Below are 16,350 nucleotides of genomic sequence, written 5' to 3'. Positions count from 1 at the left end.
GCACACAAAAACGTTTTTTTAAATCAAAGGACCGCAACGGGTACATACCAACCTCAAGCTGCCATCACCTCAAATGGAAGGAGAACATTGCTAAAGGTTACGAAGAAACTGCACCACGTTGGAGGATTTTGAACTGCAAGCTGATATTCTAAATAGAAAATCCAAAGAAAAAGGATACCAAAAGCAGAACCTAACTAAATTAAAAACTGAAGTATTGAATGTGAATAGGAATAGACTATTAATAAAGAAAGCTAAGAAAACAAAAACCTACAAAGATATGGCCTTCATAACTACAAGACTCTGGTCCAGCCGCACCTAGAGTATGCTGTCCAGTTCTGGGCACCAGTCCTCAGGAAGGATGTACTGGAAATGGAGCGAGTACAAAGAAGGGCAACACAGCTAATAAAGGGTCTGGAGGATATTAGTTATGAGGAAAGGTTGCGAGCCCTGAACTTATTCTCTCTGGAGAAGAGATGCTTGAGAGGGGATACGATTTCAATTTACAAATACCATACTGGTGACCCCACAATAGGGATAAAACTTTTTTGCGGAAGGGAGTTTAACAAGACACGTGGCCACTCATTAAAATTAGAAGAAAATAATTTTAACCTTAAACTATGTAGAGGGTTCTTTACTGTAAGAGCGGCAAGGATGAGGAATTCCATTCTACAGGCGGTGGTCTCAGCGGGGGGCATCGATACTTTCAAGAAACTGTTAAACACCTGAACGACCGCAACATACAGGGATATACAATGTAATACTGACATATAATTACACACATAGGTTGGACTCGATGGACTTGTGTCTTTTTTTGACCTCACCTACTACTACATATATAACTGGTTACAACACGGAGTATCGAACAATCAAACATATTATTAGGAAATACTGGCCCATTTTGAAAGAACATAGGGTTCTAGCCAAGATCTTGCAAAAAATAAAATAAAACAAAGTTTGTATACAGAAGAGCTCCTACGCTCAGAAACCACCTGGTTCATAATGTCATTGACCCTTCAAAAACCGGAAAATTCGAGGATTCTATAAGTGTCAGAAATGCCATGTAGAGTGAGCAAAAAACAACGAAGGAAAAAAAGAGTCATTCAAGTCTAGCATTAACAATAAGGAATATCAAATAAGAGAACTAATCACATCATGTAACAGCACATGTCATCCTATGCATTAAGGTGAAAAAACATCTGATAGTTACAGGCCCCCCCGGTTTACCTCGAAAGTTCAGCACCGAGAACGCACTGGCTTCTCGGCTCTTCTCGGCCTGGTCTTGTTGGCTCTTCATTGGATAGATTGATAGCAGCGCAGCCATTGACTCATGCTCCTGTCAATCAAATCCAAATGACGCGGGAGTCGGGGCCGGGTACGGCATTCGTGTCTATGAACGCAAATGCTGGACTCTAGAGCGCGCCCGCAAGGTAACCCCCTTGGGAAAGCGCTTCCTAGAGAGAGTGGAGGAGCCGAGACAGCCGCCGGGGGACCCCAGAAGACATGGAATCGGGGGCCACTCTGTGCAAAACGAGCTGCACATTTAAGGGGAACAAATGGTTTAAAAAGAGCAAATAATGTCATATGTTGTTATTCTTCTTCCTCCTTTTATAATTGAAAATTTAAAAAATTATTATTTTGATGTTAGTTTTACCAGGTAATATCTGTATTGTATCTGTAAATCCGCAGCGTTTGGCCTTTGGCTGTTTTTTATTTGCATTTCTTTGAATATCTGTATTGTACATGATGAGTGGATGTGTGGGAAGCCATTCACATATGACCACTATTGGTGTTTGGTCCCGATCTGAGCAGTATTCCCTGTGGGGATCATTTTGCCCATTACATACGAGCATGCCTTAAATAAACTTTGTCTAACTAGGCCTGCATAGTTATCCAACTGATGTTTTCAGCCCCACGAACATTATACACCTAATTACAGGGGGTTGGCCGAGCACCACTGCTCAATATATATGAAGTGAGGTGTACCGAGATGGCACCGCCTCAGACAACGTCCTATGACAAAATGCGCAAGGCGGAGATTAGTACGCACCCACGTCACTTCCGGTCTGTCTTTTTTTATGGTCTGTGGAACGCACGCTGGCTCGGATGGCTTTATTGTGTTCTATCTTTCCTGATTTTGTTGGTTGGGCATACGGTATGCCCCGCTTTTTATACTGTGTGACTAATAGTTTATCAAACGGAGTCACGCTATGGGTACCCATCGTTTATGTCGACTTATATGAATATATCCTGTCCCTCGTGTACCACGGATGGGGTGATCAGTCCGGATATTGCCATTAAAAGCAAACCTGATTACACACACTCTACCCCTGCATGGGTACAAAGATCTGGTGAGTGTGGAACCGAAGGGGAGCACTACTGTCCTTTCATAATTTTGCTGCACTGGAGTCACGAATAAGTGTATGCACAGAGCACTTTGGACATCTGCACAAGTCACTTGGGAATATTGCATATATTTATACTAAAGACGGAATCATTTACTATATATTTATATATATTTTCACATGAGGACACTTTGTTTTGGTATATTTTTTGAGGATTAATTTATACATATGAAATAATTTTTTATAGGCGTATATATATATATATATTTTTTTTTCACAGTTTTTTTTTGGAATAATCGTGTATTTGTCTAATTTTGCACATTTATGGTAGGCTGTGTCACACACTTGGTGATATATTAGCACATTGCACTTTACAGTTTATTTGCTACCTTAAGCATTTTTTGTGGTTTAATACACTACATTAGTGGTCATCAACCCTGTCCTCAGGGCCCACTAAGAGCCCGTTCACACAGGGGCAACTCAGGATCCGACTTCAGGTCGCCCCTAGTAGCCTCAAGTCGCGCTACATGTAAAAATCAATGCAAGTGAATGAGAGTCGTCTTAATGCACACTACTCAAGTCGCTCCGACTTCAGAAAAGGTTCCTGTACTACTTCTATCCGACTTCTAGGCGACTGGTACCCATTGATTTCAATGGAAGTCGCCTCCAAGTCGGATCTCCGTCTATATTGAGGCGACTCTCACAGAATAATCAGCTCCAGAGAGGGAACTCCACGCCAAATTTAATAAAGAAATCCAGCGTGGGTTCCCCCTCCGGGAGCATACCAGGCCCTTAGGTCTGGTATGGATTTTAAGGGGACCCCCCCACGTCGAAAAAACGGCATGGGGACCACCCCCCCCCCCAAGGTCCATACCAGACCCTTATCCGAGCACGAAGCCTGGCCGGTCAGGAAGGGGGTGGGGACAAGCGAGCGCCCCCCCTCCTGGACCGTACTAGGCCACGTGCCCTAACCATGGGGGGGGTTGGTACTTTGGGGAAGGGGGCGTCCTGTGGCCCCCCCACCCCAAAGCACCTTGTCCCAATGTTGATGAGGACAAGGGCCTCTTCCCGACAACCCTGGCCGTTGGTTGTCGGGGTCTGCGGGCGGGGGGCTTATCGGAATCCGGGAGCCCCCTTTAATGAGGGGGCTCCCAGATCCCAGCCCCCCACCCTATGTGAATGAGTAAGGGGTACATCATACCCCTACCCATTCACCTGGGGAAAAAGTGTCAATAAAAAAACAGAACACAAGTTTTAAAAGTAATTTATTAATCAGCTCCGGCCTCTTCTCCCGGTTTCTGGCCTCTTCTCCCGCTCCTATGCCTATATAAGTCGCCGCGCATGTCGCACAAGCCAGTACAGCGGAAGACAGCGCTGGGTCAACATCGGAAGAAGAGAGAAGAGGGAAGAAAGAAGAGGGAAGAAAGAAGAGGGAAGAAGGAAGGACAGAGGACGGAGGAGACCGGGCTCCTCCACTAGTAAAAGAGCTCCAAGAAGACAGCGGAGGAGCCTGGGAGAAGACGCCGGAGAGCAGGAGAAGAGGCCGAACAGAGCAGAGAAGTATTCAGAAGAAGACCCACGGAGCTGATTAATAAATTACTTTTAAAACTTGTGTTGTGTTTTTTATTGACACTTTTTCCCCAGGTGAATCGGTAGGGGTATGATGTACCCCTTACTCGTTCACATAGGGTGAATGAATGAAATACTTGTATAGCGCACAATGCAAACTGAATCGCCTCTAGGCTCCCGGATTCCGATAAGCCCCCTGCCCACAGAAATTCATACCAGACCTAAGGGCCTGGTATGCTCCCGGAGCGGGAACCCATGCTGTTTTTTTTTTTAATTTGGCGTGGAGTTCCCCCTTGAGAGCTTTTTCTCTGATGGGCCACGGCCAAAGTCGCCTGGCCTGGGGCGACTTAAAGTCATGTTGTAAGTCGCCCCAAGTCATGTTGACAAGTTGTGTCCAAGTTGCCTACAAAAGTATCGTTGGAAATCGTGTTGCCCCTGTGTAACTCGGCTCTAACAGGCCAGGTTTTATGTATTACCTTGGGGAGATGCAGACTAGAATACTGCAATCGCTGATCAGCAAATTATATCACCTGTGATGTATTTCAGTTATCTTACAAACCTGGCCTGTTAGTGGGTCCTGACGACAGGGCTGATGACCACTGCACTACACTCTTGCGGAATAATTTAACACTTGTACCCACTGATGAAAAGTGTGATACACTTTTGAAGGCCACTCTTCAGTTGAGAGGCAGCACAACCATCCTTTTTCTCATACCTCTGTAATACCTCAAACTCGTGTTTCTCAAACCATTCTTTAACCATTTTTGCTGTGTGGCAGGGAACATCTTCCTACTAAAAGAGGCCACTGCCATCAGGTAATACCAGTTCCATGAAAGGGTGTACTGGGTCAGCAACAATGTTTAGGTACGTGTCAACATAACATCCACATGCCTTACAGACCCAAGATTTCCCAGCAAAACATTGCACAAAGCATCATTATGCCCCTGCTGGATTGCCTTTTTCAAATAGTGAATTCTAATGCCACCTCTTCACACATATTCAAACATTCACATCATGTAAAAGAAATAAAAATAAAAAAATCATGATTCATCAGACCAGGTCACCTTCCATTGCTCTATTGTCCAGTTCTGATGCTCACGTGCCCTTTGTAGGTGATTTTGGCTGTGGACACAGGTTAACATAAGTCTCACCGTTACAATTTGGTCCTTCTCAAAGTCGCTCATATCCTTGCACTTGCATTTTTTCTGCTTTCAACGCATCAACGTCAGGGACAACATGTTCGATTGCTGCCTAATTTATCCTGCCAAGATGGCGGCTCAACAGTACTGTACACTGCAGTCAGCTATAAACCTCTTTCCGCACAGAGGCTCTCTAGACTTAGCCACTGTTTTTTGCAGAACTGAGCTCCTGGTCTGTTTCTTCCACAACCCTGCCTGAATGAAGTCTGTTGACTCTCCTGTGTGGTTGGTGTGTAAAAAAACTTAAAGTGGCATTAAAGCTTTATTTATTTTTTTAAATAACAAACACGTTATACTTATCTGCTCTGTACAATGGTTTTGCACAGAGCAGCTCTGATCCTCTTCTGTTCAGGTCCCCTGCCAGCACTCATGGCTCCTCTACCTCAAGCAGTGGCCCCAGAGAAAGCTGTGTGCCCCGGGGGTACCGTTGCATGCTTGTTTCCGAGCCGTGGCTCTATGCGTCCATACAGCCGTGGTTCTGTCCTGCCCCCCCCCCCCCATTCTCTTCTTAAATTGCTGTGTTTGACAACAGTAGGAGCCAATGGGTCCCCGCTGCTGTCTCAGTCAGTGAGGAGGGAGAGTCCCGGGACAGCCAAGGTTATCAAGGGGCGAAGGGTAAGAAATCTTCAACCTTTCAAACCACTTTAAAGCACAACTCCAGAAAAATGGAAAACTGTCCCTTGCAGTGGGGCTGTTCCTGCACTGCGAGAGTTCAAGCTTTTTCTAGGGGAGAGGGGACACACTGTTACTTACCGGATCCTCCGCTATCTCTGTAGATGGTACTCCCTCAGTGGCGGACTGTTCCTCGGCATCAACACTTCCAGTGTAGGGCTATGGAGCCCACTTTGGTCTTGATGAGAACAGGATCGAAGACTGCATGAGTGTGGGGGAGAAGAGGCTAAAGCTGACCATAGACTGTTCAAATTTTGGCCAGTTCAGCAGTAATCAGCTGAGATTTGAACCATACATGATCGATCAATCAACTTGGATACAACCAGTCTGCCAGATTTTACATGTGGGAGAGATTCCCCTGTTAATGTTGTCTGTGTTCATGGGGGAATTGACAGGTTGCAGGAAAGAATTTGCTACGTCTATGGTCAGCCTAAGGGGAACGGTCTAACAGCAGGGAGGAGCGGAAATCTTCTTTTATTGTTCCCCTAGACCTTAATGAGTAATTACCGCTTGCAGCGTGGACGTAGCTCCACTGCAAGGGATGATTTTTTGTTGCCTGGAGTTGGGCATTAAGCTTATAAATCTGCAGAAAAACTGAAGCTATTTAACAGACAAACAAACCTGGTTTGATTCTTTATTTTCTTGGAAGAATCAATAATTAATCTGATTGAATGCTGCATGTGAAACCTCCACTTTTATTCAAGACTTTTATACCTCAACTTCTATGGACATAAGTTACAGACCGACAATTTGGCATATGCCTAATAGGCTCTGACAGTGGGTACAGGTACATCTGAGCTAAAGTTGGCTACTTAGTCTCTGCAAACCTGTTTATTAATACATTATATGGCCAAATGTTTGTGGACAACTGGTCATCGCACCTATATGAGCTTGTTGAACATCTCATTCCATAACCATGGTCATAACAAGTTGGTTCCCTTTGTGGCTATAACAGTCTCTACTCTTCTTGGACAGTTTTTCAATAGGTTTTGGAATGTGCCTTAGGTAATTTGTGCTCATTCAGCCCAAAAGGCATTTGTGAGATTGGGTACTGATGTTGGATGAGAAGACCTGGCTCACAACTGGTGTTCAAATTCATCATTAAGGTGTTCAAAAGGGTTGATGTCAGGGCTATGTGAAGGTCACTCAAGTTCCTCCACACCAAACTGGTCAAACCATGTCAGGAACAAAAAATGGCATTCCCTAAACTTTTTTCACAAGGTTGAAAGAGCACATTTGTCCAAAATATCTTTGTATGCCATAGCAGCAAAGCTTAACTCCAGTTTAGGAAACTTTAAAAAGTTGGTTTGGACCAAGCTGGTCCAAATAAACATCTCCTTCACGAATACATGCAGCGGCTGTCAGTGATGTATAAACAGTACGTAACCTTAGCTACATACAGTATACAGCGATGTCTTCCGGCAGCAAGATGGAAACGTCCTGTTCCGCTCAGAAAAAAAATAGAATTGGGCTAAGCGCTGCTCAGCCATTCACAGTAAGCTTTTTGCTGAATGAATACAAAGCATCCTCTGGCCGAGGAAAAGATTGCAACCTTATAGGTCTGCCGCCAATCAGAGGAATATTCAGAATATACAAAGCTTCTTGCGAATGGCTGAGCATCGCTCAACCTGACTCAACTTTGTTCCGGGAGCAGAATGGAAAGTCCCCATCTCGCTGCCAAAATACACCGCTGGATACTGTATGCTGATGCTACATACAGGTATAAACAAGGCCAAGTATAAATATACCGACCAGCCCGCAGACAACCAAATAACCCCTCTAACAGTATGCGTTAAAAGCAGGGGTTTAGTCTGTACACATTTGCAAATGCATGTGTAAGCCACAGAGCCTCGCCAAGGCACCCTAGTATCTGTGGTACTTCACACTAACTTATGTGTCCCCACTTTGGAGGCACATGCATTCTGATGGATAGGTGAGAGCAGGTGGACTGAAGGGGAGCCACCCCTTCTTAAAGGTACAGGGGCACACTGAACACCCAGCATATAGCACAATGGCGGCAAAGGTGTCAGTGCGTTGCCTGACCAAAAAAAAACATGACAGTGATACAAAAAAGACGCCACTTGCCCCCATCGATAGCTGTAAGAAGCATTGGAAGGCTAACAACAGGTATAAACAAGGCCAAGGATGCTACATACAGTTCACACAGTGCTGACAGCCGCTGCTGCGCTGTGTGAATGAAATAGTTTGGACCAGCTTGGTCTAATAAACTTTTTAAAGTTCACTAACCACCTTCCGCCGGCTGTATGCATTTATGCGACCTCTCAGCAGGTGAGCTTTAATGCGAGAGGCCACATATATGTGGCCTATATAAACACATTACTGTGCTACTACCTGGTACACGCAATGAGATTATCGCATACATGAACCTCTGCTTTTTTTTTTTGCATGCTAATCGCATGTTAAAAATTAAGTTTACTAAAGTTACGAAAATTCTCGTACGACAGAATAAAATAAAAAAATCTGAATTGATGTAAGGTGTTGTAGTGTATTTGTATTGCATTTTCGAACAACTGTACTGATTAAACAAGAATTGTACGATCTGGTATCATACGGAAAAAAAAAAAAATTGTGCATGTCTGATAATATCGGATCAACTATCATGATCGTCTCTCGAAAGCTCTGTACCAACGATCAGATTATCGTACAAACACTTTGAAAGTGGCATTTTTCTGATCTTGTGTATGGGGCTTAAGTATGCGCTACTTGCGAGCACCCGGCGCAGTAATCGGAGGATACGGGAAAGTGCCTACGGGATACTTATACTTATAATCGGGAGTCTTCCAATCATGTGACTGCTCTAACTACCACTCACAGCAGTCACATGATTGGAATGCACTCCTCCTGGCATTTAGAACCTCTTAAAGGGCTTGGAAGAGGCAGCAGGAAGAGAATAAAATATGTAGTTAGGCTTTAAAGCGGTTGTATACGCGCTGGCAAAAGGGATAATGAGTTACTATGCACCGCATATTAGCTCATTATGAAATACTTACCTTAGAATGAGGCCCCGACATCTCACCCGATCCACGCCAAGGGAGCTGACATGTTCCCTTGGCGTGTCATCCGGGTATCGCTGTTCCGGCGCTGTGAGTGGCCGGAACCGCAATGTTGTCACTCCTGCGCATGCAAGATTTCTTTCCGGCAGGGTTCGGCATCTGCCGGGCTTTCATCCGAGAATCCCATGTGCGCATGCACCACTGCAGTCAGCGGCTCATTGCGAGGGGAATATCTCCTAAACCATACAGGTTTAGGAGAATGTTTTTTTTTTACCTACAGGTAAGCCTTATTATAGGCTTACCTGTAGGTAAAAGTTCAAATTTTGACTATATAACCACTTTAACAGTGCCCTTCACTGGAATGACCAAAATGCAAGCATTTGCAGAGTGCCCACATACTTCTGGACAAATAGTAGGTGTAATGGTTGGGTGTCCACAAATTTTTGGTCATATAATGTACAAAACCATATAAACTATGGCAACTTTTCACTTATCCAGTAGTATTGGCACTGCAGCAAACATTATTACTCTGTTAGGCTTGAAAACCTACTGTAAAAGTTGGGACTCATTGAGTCGTGCATGGTATTTGTAATATGCCTAAACTTACCCTTGTACATAGGTCTGCGTTAGGAACATAGATTGCAAACTTTGATGGGGCACAAGCTGTCATAAATATTGAACAAGTACTTTGTAAAAGTCCTTAAAATGACTTTACAAGTATGGGAAATAAATACAAATCAATATGTTTATGTCTTTGAAAAAAAAAAAAAACAATTTTCATTCTAAAATCTGTTGGAGGCACAAGCTTGTACCAAATGATCTTTTGCCATGTATGCGGTGAGAAACTGCAAAACATAAGTCACAAGCTACAATATATCCCCTATAAAATTATACAGGTGAAGTTGAGCGTGACAGTGGGGGCTCCATTTGTGATCTTTTCCTCTGGCTCTGCATGCCTGGTATCCTCCTGATCCTAAGTTGATTTATCATTTAGAGGAGTACAACTTTACACACTGAACTGTGGGAAATGTTATGACATGCCTATTTCCATAGTTACCACAGTAAGCGGGGAGCGGTTCCTGTCAGGGACCAATTTACTTCTCCAGAGGGGCACTGCCACCAAAGGCAAAGCTTGCAATGCCCAGGAGTCTCCACAGACTGAAATCGGAGCAGAGCAAGCTAAATGAACAGAGATTCCACACTGCCAAGGCAACTGGCAAAAGAAGATAAAGATGCCAGATGGCTAGATGCAAAGCAGATTAGATACAAGACATTTAATTATTGCTTCATCAAAGCATGGTGGAACACAGACATTCACCAAGGATCACTGTTGTTTTTAGTCACAGTTATTAGTAGATACCTACTATTTAGGTCTATCCTGATCTCACCTACAAAAAACTGCAGAGATTCACTGATATGAATGACTACCCCTCCGGAGTTTGTGGATTATGCTGAATGAAAGGCTTAGCTACCCAAGGGCATTTCACAACTATGACCTCTGAACCAGTGATGTGAGCTTCCTGTAACAATTTGAGGATTATGTCTTTTAAAGTAATCAAATACATGGGAATTTTTTTTACCTTAGTATTAAATCTGCAAACATTCCAGGACAGCAAATTAAAGCAGACCCATACTTCTTATATTCCTTTGAAGAATACATGGGAATCTTGAACCTTCAGCGCTTGACCATTTGACTAATGCAGAAGGACCTTGGTTTACCCAAAGCTATTGCTTTTTATTACAAACTTCATTATCGCACTGGGCTTTAATTTTTTTTCTTGGACAGAGTGGGAGAGGGATAGAACTCTGGTCAGGTTTTTACCTTGGTCAGAGGTCCCAAGATATTAGAATGCCTTTCAAGTTGTCCCAGGGATCACCGCTCCCTTCAATTATATTTATTTTTCAATCAGACAGGAAGAGTGGGAAAATCTCCCCAACAGGGTCAAAGACAGCAACAAAAAAAAAAAACTTTAGCCTTCCCATGTTTTTCTAAACTAACCTAAAACATTTTGGCTGGAATTTTACTTTCCAACCCTTTCATTTGTAGTATCAGGGCAGGATCCATGTATAGTTGCCATATACACAGTTCAGCAACAGACTTTTAGTCATCAGAATTCAATGATGAGCACCCAGTATAGTTGAGGCGTGTGTCAGTTTCTTCCCTCCTCTATCCTTCATCTTGGGTGGAATGGCAGTGTTCAGCTACCCATACACATAATACATAGGTTCCCAATCCTTGCTTAATAACATCAGGAAAAAATTTGACTCATGTATGGCGAGCTTAAACCATGAAAACCACCAAGTTCAATAACCAGTCTGGCCTACCACCGCAATCCTATCACTAGTTTAGCTAGTACTGGTGACATGTGATTCTTCTGGTACCACTTAAAGTGGTTCTAAAGCCTAAATGTTTTTTACCTTAATGCATTCCATGCATTCCCCCTTAACCCCTCATTTTACCTATCTGATCCCTCATTTGATCCAGCGATGTACATGTCTGCAGCTGCTCTCTCCTCTCACTTCTGGGTCTTGCTGGCTTTGCTGGGTCACCAAGAACCATTAGCTCCCAGTGCTATCAAACAAAGCCATAGACGAAGGGGCAGGGCCGAGTTCCACTGTCTGTGTCACTAGACACAGCAGGGCTCAGGAGGGAGCATGCACGAGTGCCCTCATGGGAAGTGGCTTCCTGCGGGGGCACTGGACAGAGAGGAGGGGCCCGATGTGCTGGCGGGGACTCGAGAAGAGGAGGTTCATGGCCGCTCTGCACAGAGCAGGTAAATATAGTCGGGTTTTTTTTATTTTTTTTACCCATACAATCGATTTAAAGATAACCAGAATGACTGCAAAGTATCAGGACTGAAAAAAGCACAGCATACTTGCACATTATGGCACACTTGCTCTCCTCCAGTAATGACAGGCTCAGGCTGCAGTTGCAGCTCAGTCTGCTCTGTCAATTCACTCGTTGTTTCTTTGAGGTCCCGCAATGCTCTTTTTGGGCTTTTAAATGGCTACTTATGATGTAGTTCCTGCGTATGTGCACAGGAATTACAGCATCCCCAGAACCCAGCTCTATATTCAATGTCCCAAGAATGAGCAGGGGTGTAAACTTCACGGGGGAACGGTTATTTGGTTGTTTTTATTGCCAGATAATTCCCATTCACCTTCTATCAGGACACAAATTGGTAAAGAGGTACACAGGGATACATACAAGAGTTATTATGATATTTATACAGGATTTATTATTCAGGACCTCTTAACGATCCCTGTACGCATGTAACCTCTCAGGTGTGTGGTTGCATGTGTACAACCCATAATGTTTGTCAGCTTGTCATTGATTTCTATAGGCTGCTGGCAGCAGCAGTACGCAAACACCTGTAACTCCTGGGTGCAGAAATATGCTTCCTTTTGACAGTGTACACCTCTTGGCAGCCATGTGGACTAAAACCTGAAAAAAAACAAATTGCCCTGCTTTATATGTTTGTGAATAAATCTTAAAGCCCAAAGTAAAGTTAGTTTTATAATAACCTGAAAATCCTATTTTTTTTATCACCCATTTTGATTTTTCTCTCTAAATAAACTGATAGAGCCGCCACCTGGGTTTTTAGTGCTGGCTGCCAGTCCCTTTTCCATTCTGTCACGGAGAAATTCTAGGACTGACACTACACTTTTGACCTGGAGGCCTTTAGAAGTACACCAGGAATTAAACTTCTTCAAAACTTTCAGGTATATGGCCCGAGTTATCTCCTTTCTACTAGAGAGTAGGGTCTTTACTAGATTATCGGACAAACCTTTGGCTTTTAGGTCTTCCTCAGAAACCAGGCAGTTACATGTAACCAGTCTGCTTCCGGATGGTTCACAGAGCCCTGCGTTAGTAGGTCCTTCCTGGGCGGGAGCTTACATGGAGGTTTTGCAGACAGATTTAGTAGTGTCGCAAACCGGTGTCTCTTTGGCCAAAAAAGAGTAGCCAGGATCATATTGATATTTTCTTCCCTGAATTTCCTTGGTATCAGCCAGTAATGCCATGGGTGTGTTAGAGCATCTATGCCTATAGCCCGGTCCTCTCGGTGGAGAAAAGAAACTCTGTACATTTGAGTTCTGTTGGCTGGCAAACAGATCTACTTGGGGTTGCCCTCACACTTCGGAGATCATCAAGAAAACTTCTTGGTTCAGGCTCCACTCTGCTTCCACCACTCTCCTTCTGCTTAGTAAGTCCGCAAACGATCCTTTTAGATGGACTACTGACAATGAGACCACGTTCTGTTCCGCCCAGGAAAGTAGCTGACTGGCTAGTTCCAGGAGTACTCTGCTCCTGGTTCCCTCTTGCTTGAGCACGCAAGCTACAGCGATCATATTGTCCGAAAGAACTTGAAAGTCATGTCCCTTCACAGCTTGTTGAAAAGCTAGGAGACCAAGAAAAATCGTCTTTAGTTCCCGCCAATTTGAGGATTTTTGGGCTTCTGCTTTGGACCAGGTCCCCTGGGAGGTTTGGCCCTCCAGGTGGGCTCCCCAACCACAGGAACTCGAGTCTGTTGTTAGACGCTTGTCTAGTGGAAAAAAACAGGAGAGACCTTTTGTCAGGTCGGTTGAGTCCCTTCACCACCAGAGTGCCTGTTTTACCTTTGAGGTAAGTTTGAACTGCTTTTCCAATGAATCCTAATGTGACGATGTCTGTAAGATGTTCATCTGGAGTGGTTTGGAATTAAATCTGGCCCACTGTACAGCTGGGATCCATGCCGGGAGAAGCCCCAACACTGCCATGGCTGATCGAATTGAAATTGAGAGATTGGTCTGAATCTGCCTAACTGCAGAATGGATCTTCTCCAACTTCACTTGTGGCAGAAAAACGTTTTGAAGCACCGAGTTTATGGTATAGCCCAGAAACTTCATCTCCTGCATTGGTTCTAAATTTGACTTTTCTAGATTCAGGAGCCGCTCTAAGTTCTCGAGGTGAATCTGTGATGCCTGAAGATTTGTCACAACCTGTTCTCTGGAGTCCATGAAAAACAACAGGTATGGAGTAACCAAGATCCCCCTTATCTTCAGAGGCTCCAGGGCTTACACCATTATCTTTGTAAAGCTTCTGGGGGAGGAAGAGAGTCTGAACAGTAAAGCTCTGAACTAAAGATGCCAAACCGAAGACCCCAGGTTAAGGGCCAGGCGGAGAAAATGTTGGGAAGCTTGAGCTATCGGGACGTGTAGGAGGCATCCCTTAGATATAGGGATGCCATGAAGCAGTTTGGAGTCAATAATTTTGTTATTGAATGGGTTGTGGCCATGCGGAAATGTTTGTAATAGATTTGTTTAGGATCTTTAAGTTCAGAATCAACCGATACTTCCCCCGAAGGCTTTTTTTCACCAGAAATATGTGGGAAAAGAAGCCTCAGCCTTCCTGATGTTTTGGGACCCGGACAATCACTTCTTGTTGAATCAGATCCTTGCGGAAGCTTTGTCTTGATCCCTTGGAAGAGCCGTAACATAAAACCTGCTTGGGGGGTTATGAAAACTCCAGGCTGTATCCCTGAGATGATGTTTTTCACGAACAGGCTTGTAGATGTTCTGTTCCACTGTAGGAGAAAGGCAGACTGGGGGGAAGATTGTCACTTGTTTTTAGGGGGCAGATTTGGGGGAGATCTGAAGAGAACTCCTTCTCTTACCTTACCTCCCCAGCGGTTCTTGTGGTCTTCCTTATTCTTATGGGGCTGTTGAACAGCACGAACATTCTTTTTAATTGGTTGTTTCTTATTTGTTTCTGGCCCCTTGGCCTCTGAATTCCAGGCGATGGGAATCACTTGCTGCCACGTCACCAGACATGACGTCACCCGCCAGCCAGGACCCGGAACCGCCATGTGAGACATGCTGCTGACCAGAATTAATTTCTTCACTGGCTGGAGTGGGCACTTAGGCAATGAAAACACAGATTACTGTATACAGGGCCTCTGAGGGCTGTCAAACAAGTGCCAAAGGGCTGCATGCAGCCCTGAGCCACAAGCTGGGCACCAGGGGTTTGGATGCTTAAACCTAATACCCCTCCCAAAGTCAAACAATCTCATGCATATCTTGGGTAGAAAATATTACCCTTCCTGTATATTTTTTATTTGTAAAATGAAACCCTGGAGCTGTGAAGAAAAATATACTACTGTAGGGAAAACAAAGAACAATAAGTGCCTACTGGTAATTGAACACAGAAGGTCACCATGCTAGGTCACCGTACTAGCCAGTAAGCTACTGTTTTGTGCATTAAAATCAAAGTACAGAGTTTACACTCAGATGTGTTCTGACCTCATTCCTCCACTGTGAATCCAGTTTACATTCCCTCTATTCAGACACCATGTGCAGTTAATCAGCCATTAGGAGAAATATTGCGCTTAAGCATATTTCAGAAATATGGTTGAGTGCTTTCGTGCTGTCTTGTCATGTCCACTGAGAACGCATTACGTATTACCATTTCAGCTACCTGGCCTTAATCTCCCTGTTTACATTATCGGTGCTTAGAAACAGCTTGTGCACTGTTCCTTTTTCCAAGACCTTTTCACAGGCCCCAGAGAGATGGCACAGCACAATTAGTTACATGATGACAGGCCAGATAGTAAAGGTGCTGGGTACCTGGGGATTGGATCCATCAAACCCTCCCTGGTGAACTGCTTGCTGGATAGAATGCAGGAGCTGGCTGTAGTCACAGGTCATCTTGCTTGAAGAGCTAGAGGGGCAAGAGAGAATATAATAACAATAAACAATCAATTATCTACCTGTTCACTTCCATTTTCAGTGATTCTATCAGGCTTCCCATAAAGGATAAGTTCACATTTTTAAAAACAAATAATATATGCACATGTTTTTACAGGAGCCTGGAAAGCATTGCACCCACGATCAGCAGATCGTGGGTGCAATGCAGGGCTCTTGCAGGCTCTGTGTGTAAGCTGTTTAGCCGTACATCATATGGCCAAGCAGTTAAACACATTAACAGGAAGCATCAATGAACTACCAGTTACTGTTCAGCCAATATTTTTTACCTGGTTCAGTCGAATTTTAAAGAGTTAGTTCACCTTAACAGAAAAATGTAAAGGTTGGAACATACGCCCTATTCCCCCCTCCTAACCTTGTCCTTGCTCTACTTACCACTGGGAATGTTAAACTGTTGGTGAACATTGAGCAGGTCCAGCGGTCTGGAGATTTGAAATGCCTGCTCTTCTCATTGCAGTGTCTCTAGGACAGATCAGAGTCATTTGCTGTGATGGTGCTGACCAATCAAATTTCTCTGGTCTGTCCTGAACCGCTGCACAGAGTAGAGGGTGAAAAGTGAGAATTTCAGATCTTCGCACCATGGGACTGACTCTGTGGGCACTGACAGCACAGCAGGGACCAGGGGGGCATTGGTTTGGGGGTGAGGAGTGCGTACAGTGTTGGTTCACATTTTAATTAATTCTGTAAAGGTGAACTAACACTTTAAATCAACTTTTGTTGAGCTGAGTGGTGCTTGCAAGGCCACTCCCGTCTCAAATGTTCAGCAGGAATTGGCTGCAGTTCAAGCCATCTATGGAGGCCTTAACTTTGTAG

The 16,350-nt window shown here is 44.1% G+C and overlaps 1 protein-coding gene across 2 annotated transcripts in view; it reads right to left on the bottom strand.

Moving 5' to 3' along the window:
* ELP4 (elongator acetyltransferase complex subunit 4) overlaps positions 1 to 16,350 on the bottom strand; it is a 522,158-nt gene that overhangs the window by 287,564 nt on the left and 218,244 nt on the right. For both annotated transcript variants that reach the window (XM_077460872.1, XM_077460873.1), the window contains exon 6: positions 15,400 to 15,493. In XM_077460872.1, the coding sequence (XP_077316998.1) occupies positions 15,400 to 15,493 (94 nt within the window). The remainder of the gene's footprint in view (positions 1 to 15,399; positions 15,494 to 16,350) is intronic.

This window comes from Lithobates pipiens, unplaced genomic scaffold (genome assembly GCF_037356315.1).
Source record: "Lithobates pipiens isolate NorthernLeopardFrog02 unplaced genomic scaffold, aLitPip1_a1.2 Scaffold_10, whole genome shotgun sequence".
NCBI classification, from domain to species: domain Eukaryota; kingdom Metazoa; phylum Chordata; class Amphibia; order Anura; family Ranidae; genus Lithobates; species Lithobates pipiens.
The sequence above is the reverse complement of the archived record's forward strand: the minus strand, read 5'-3'. Positions and strand labels throughout refer to the sequence as shown.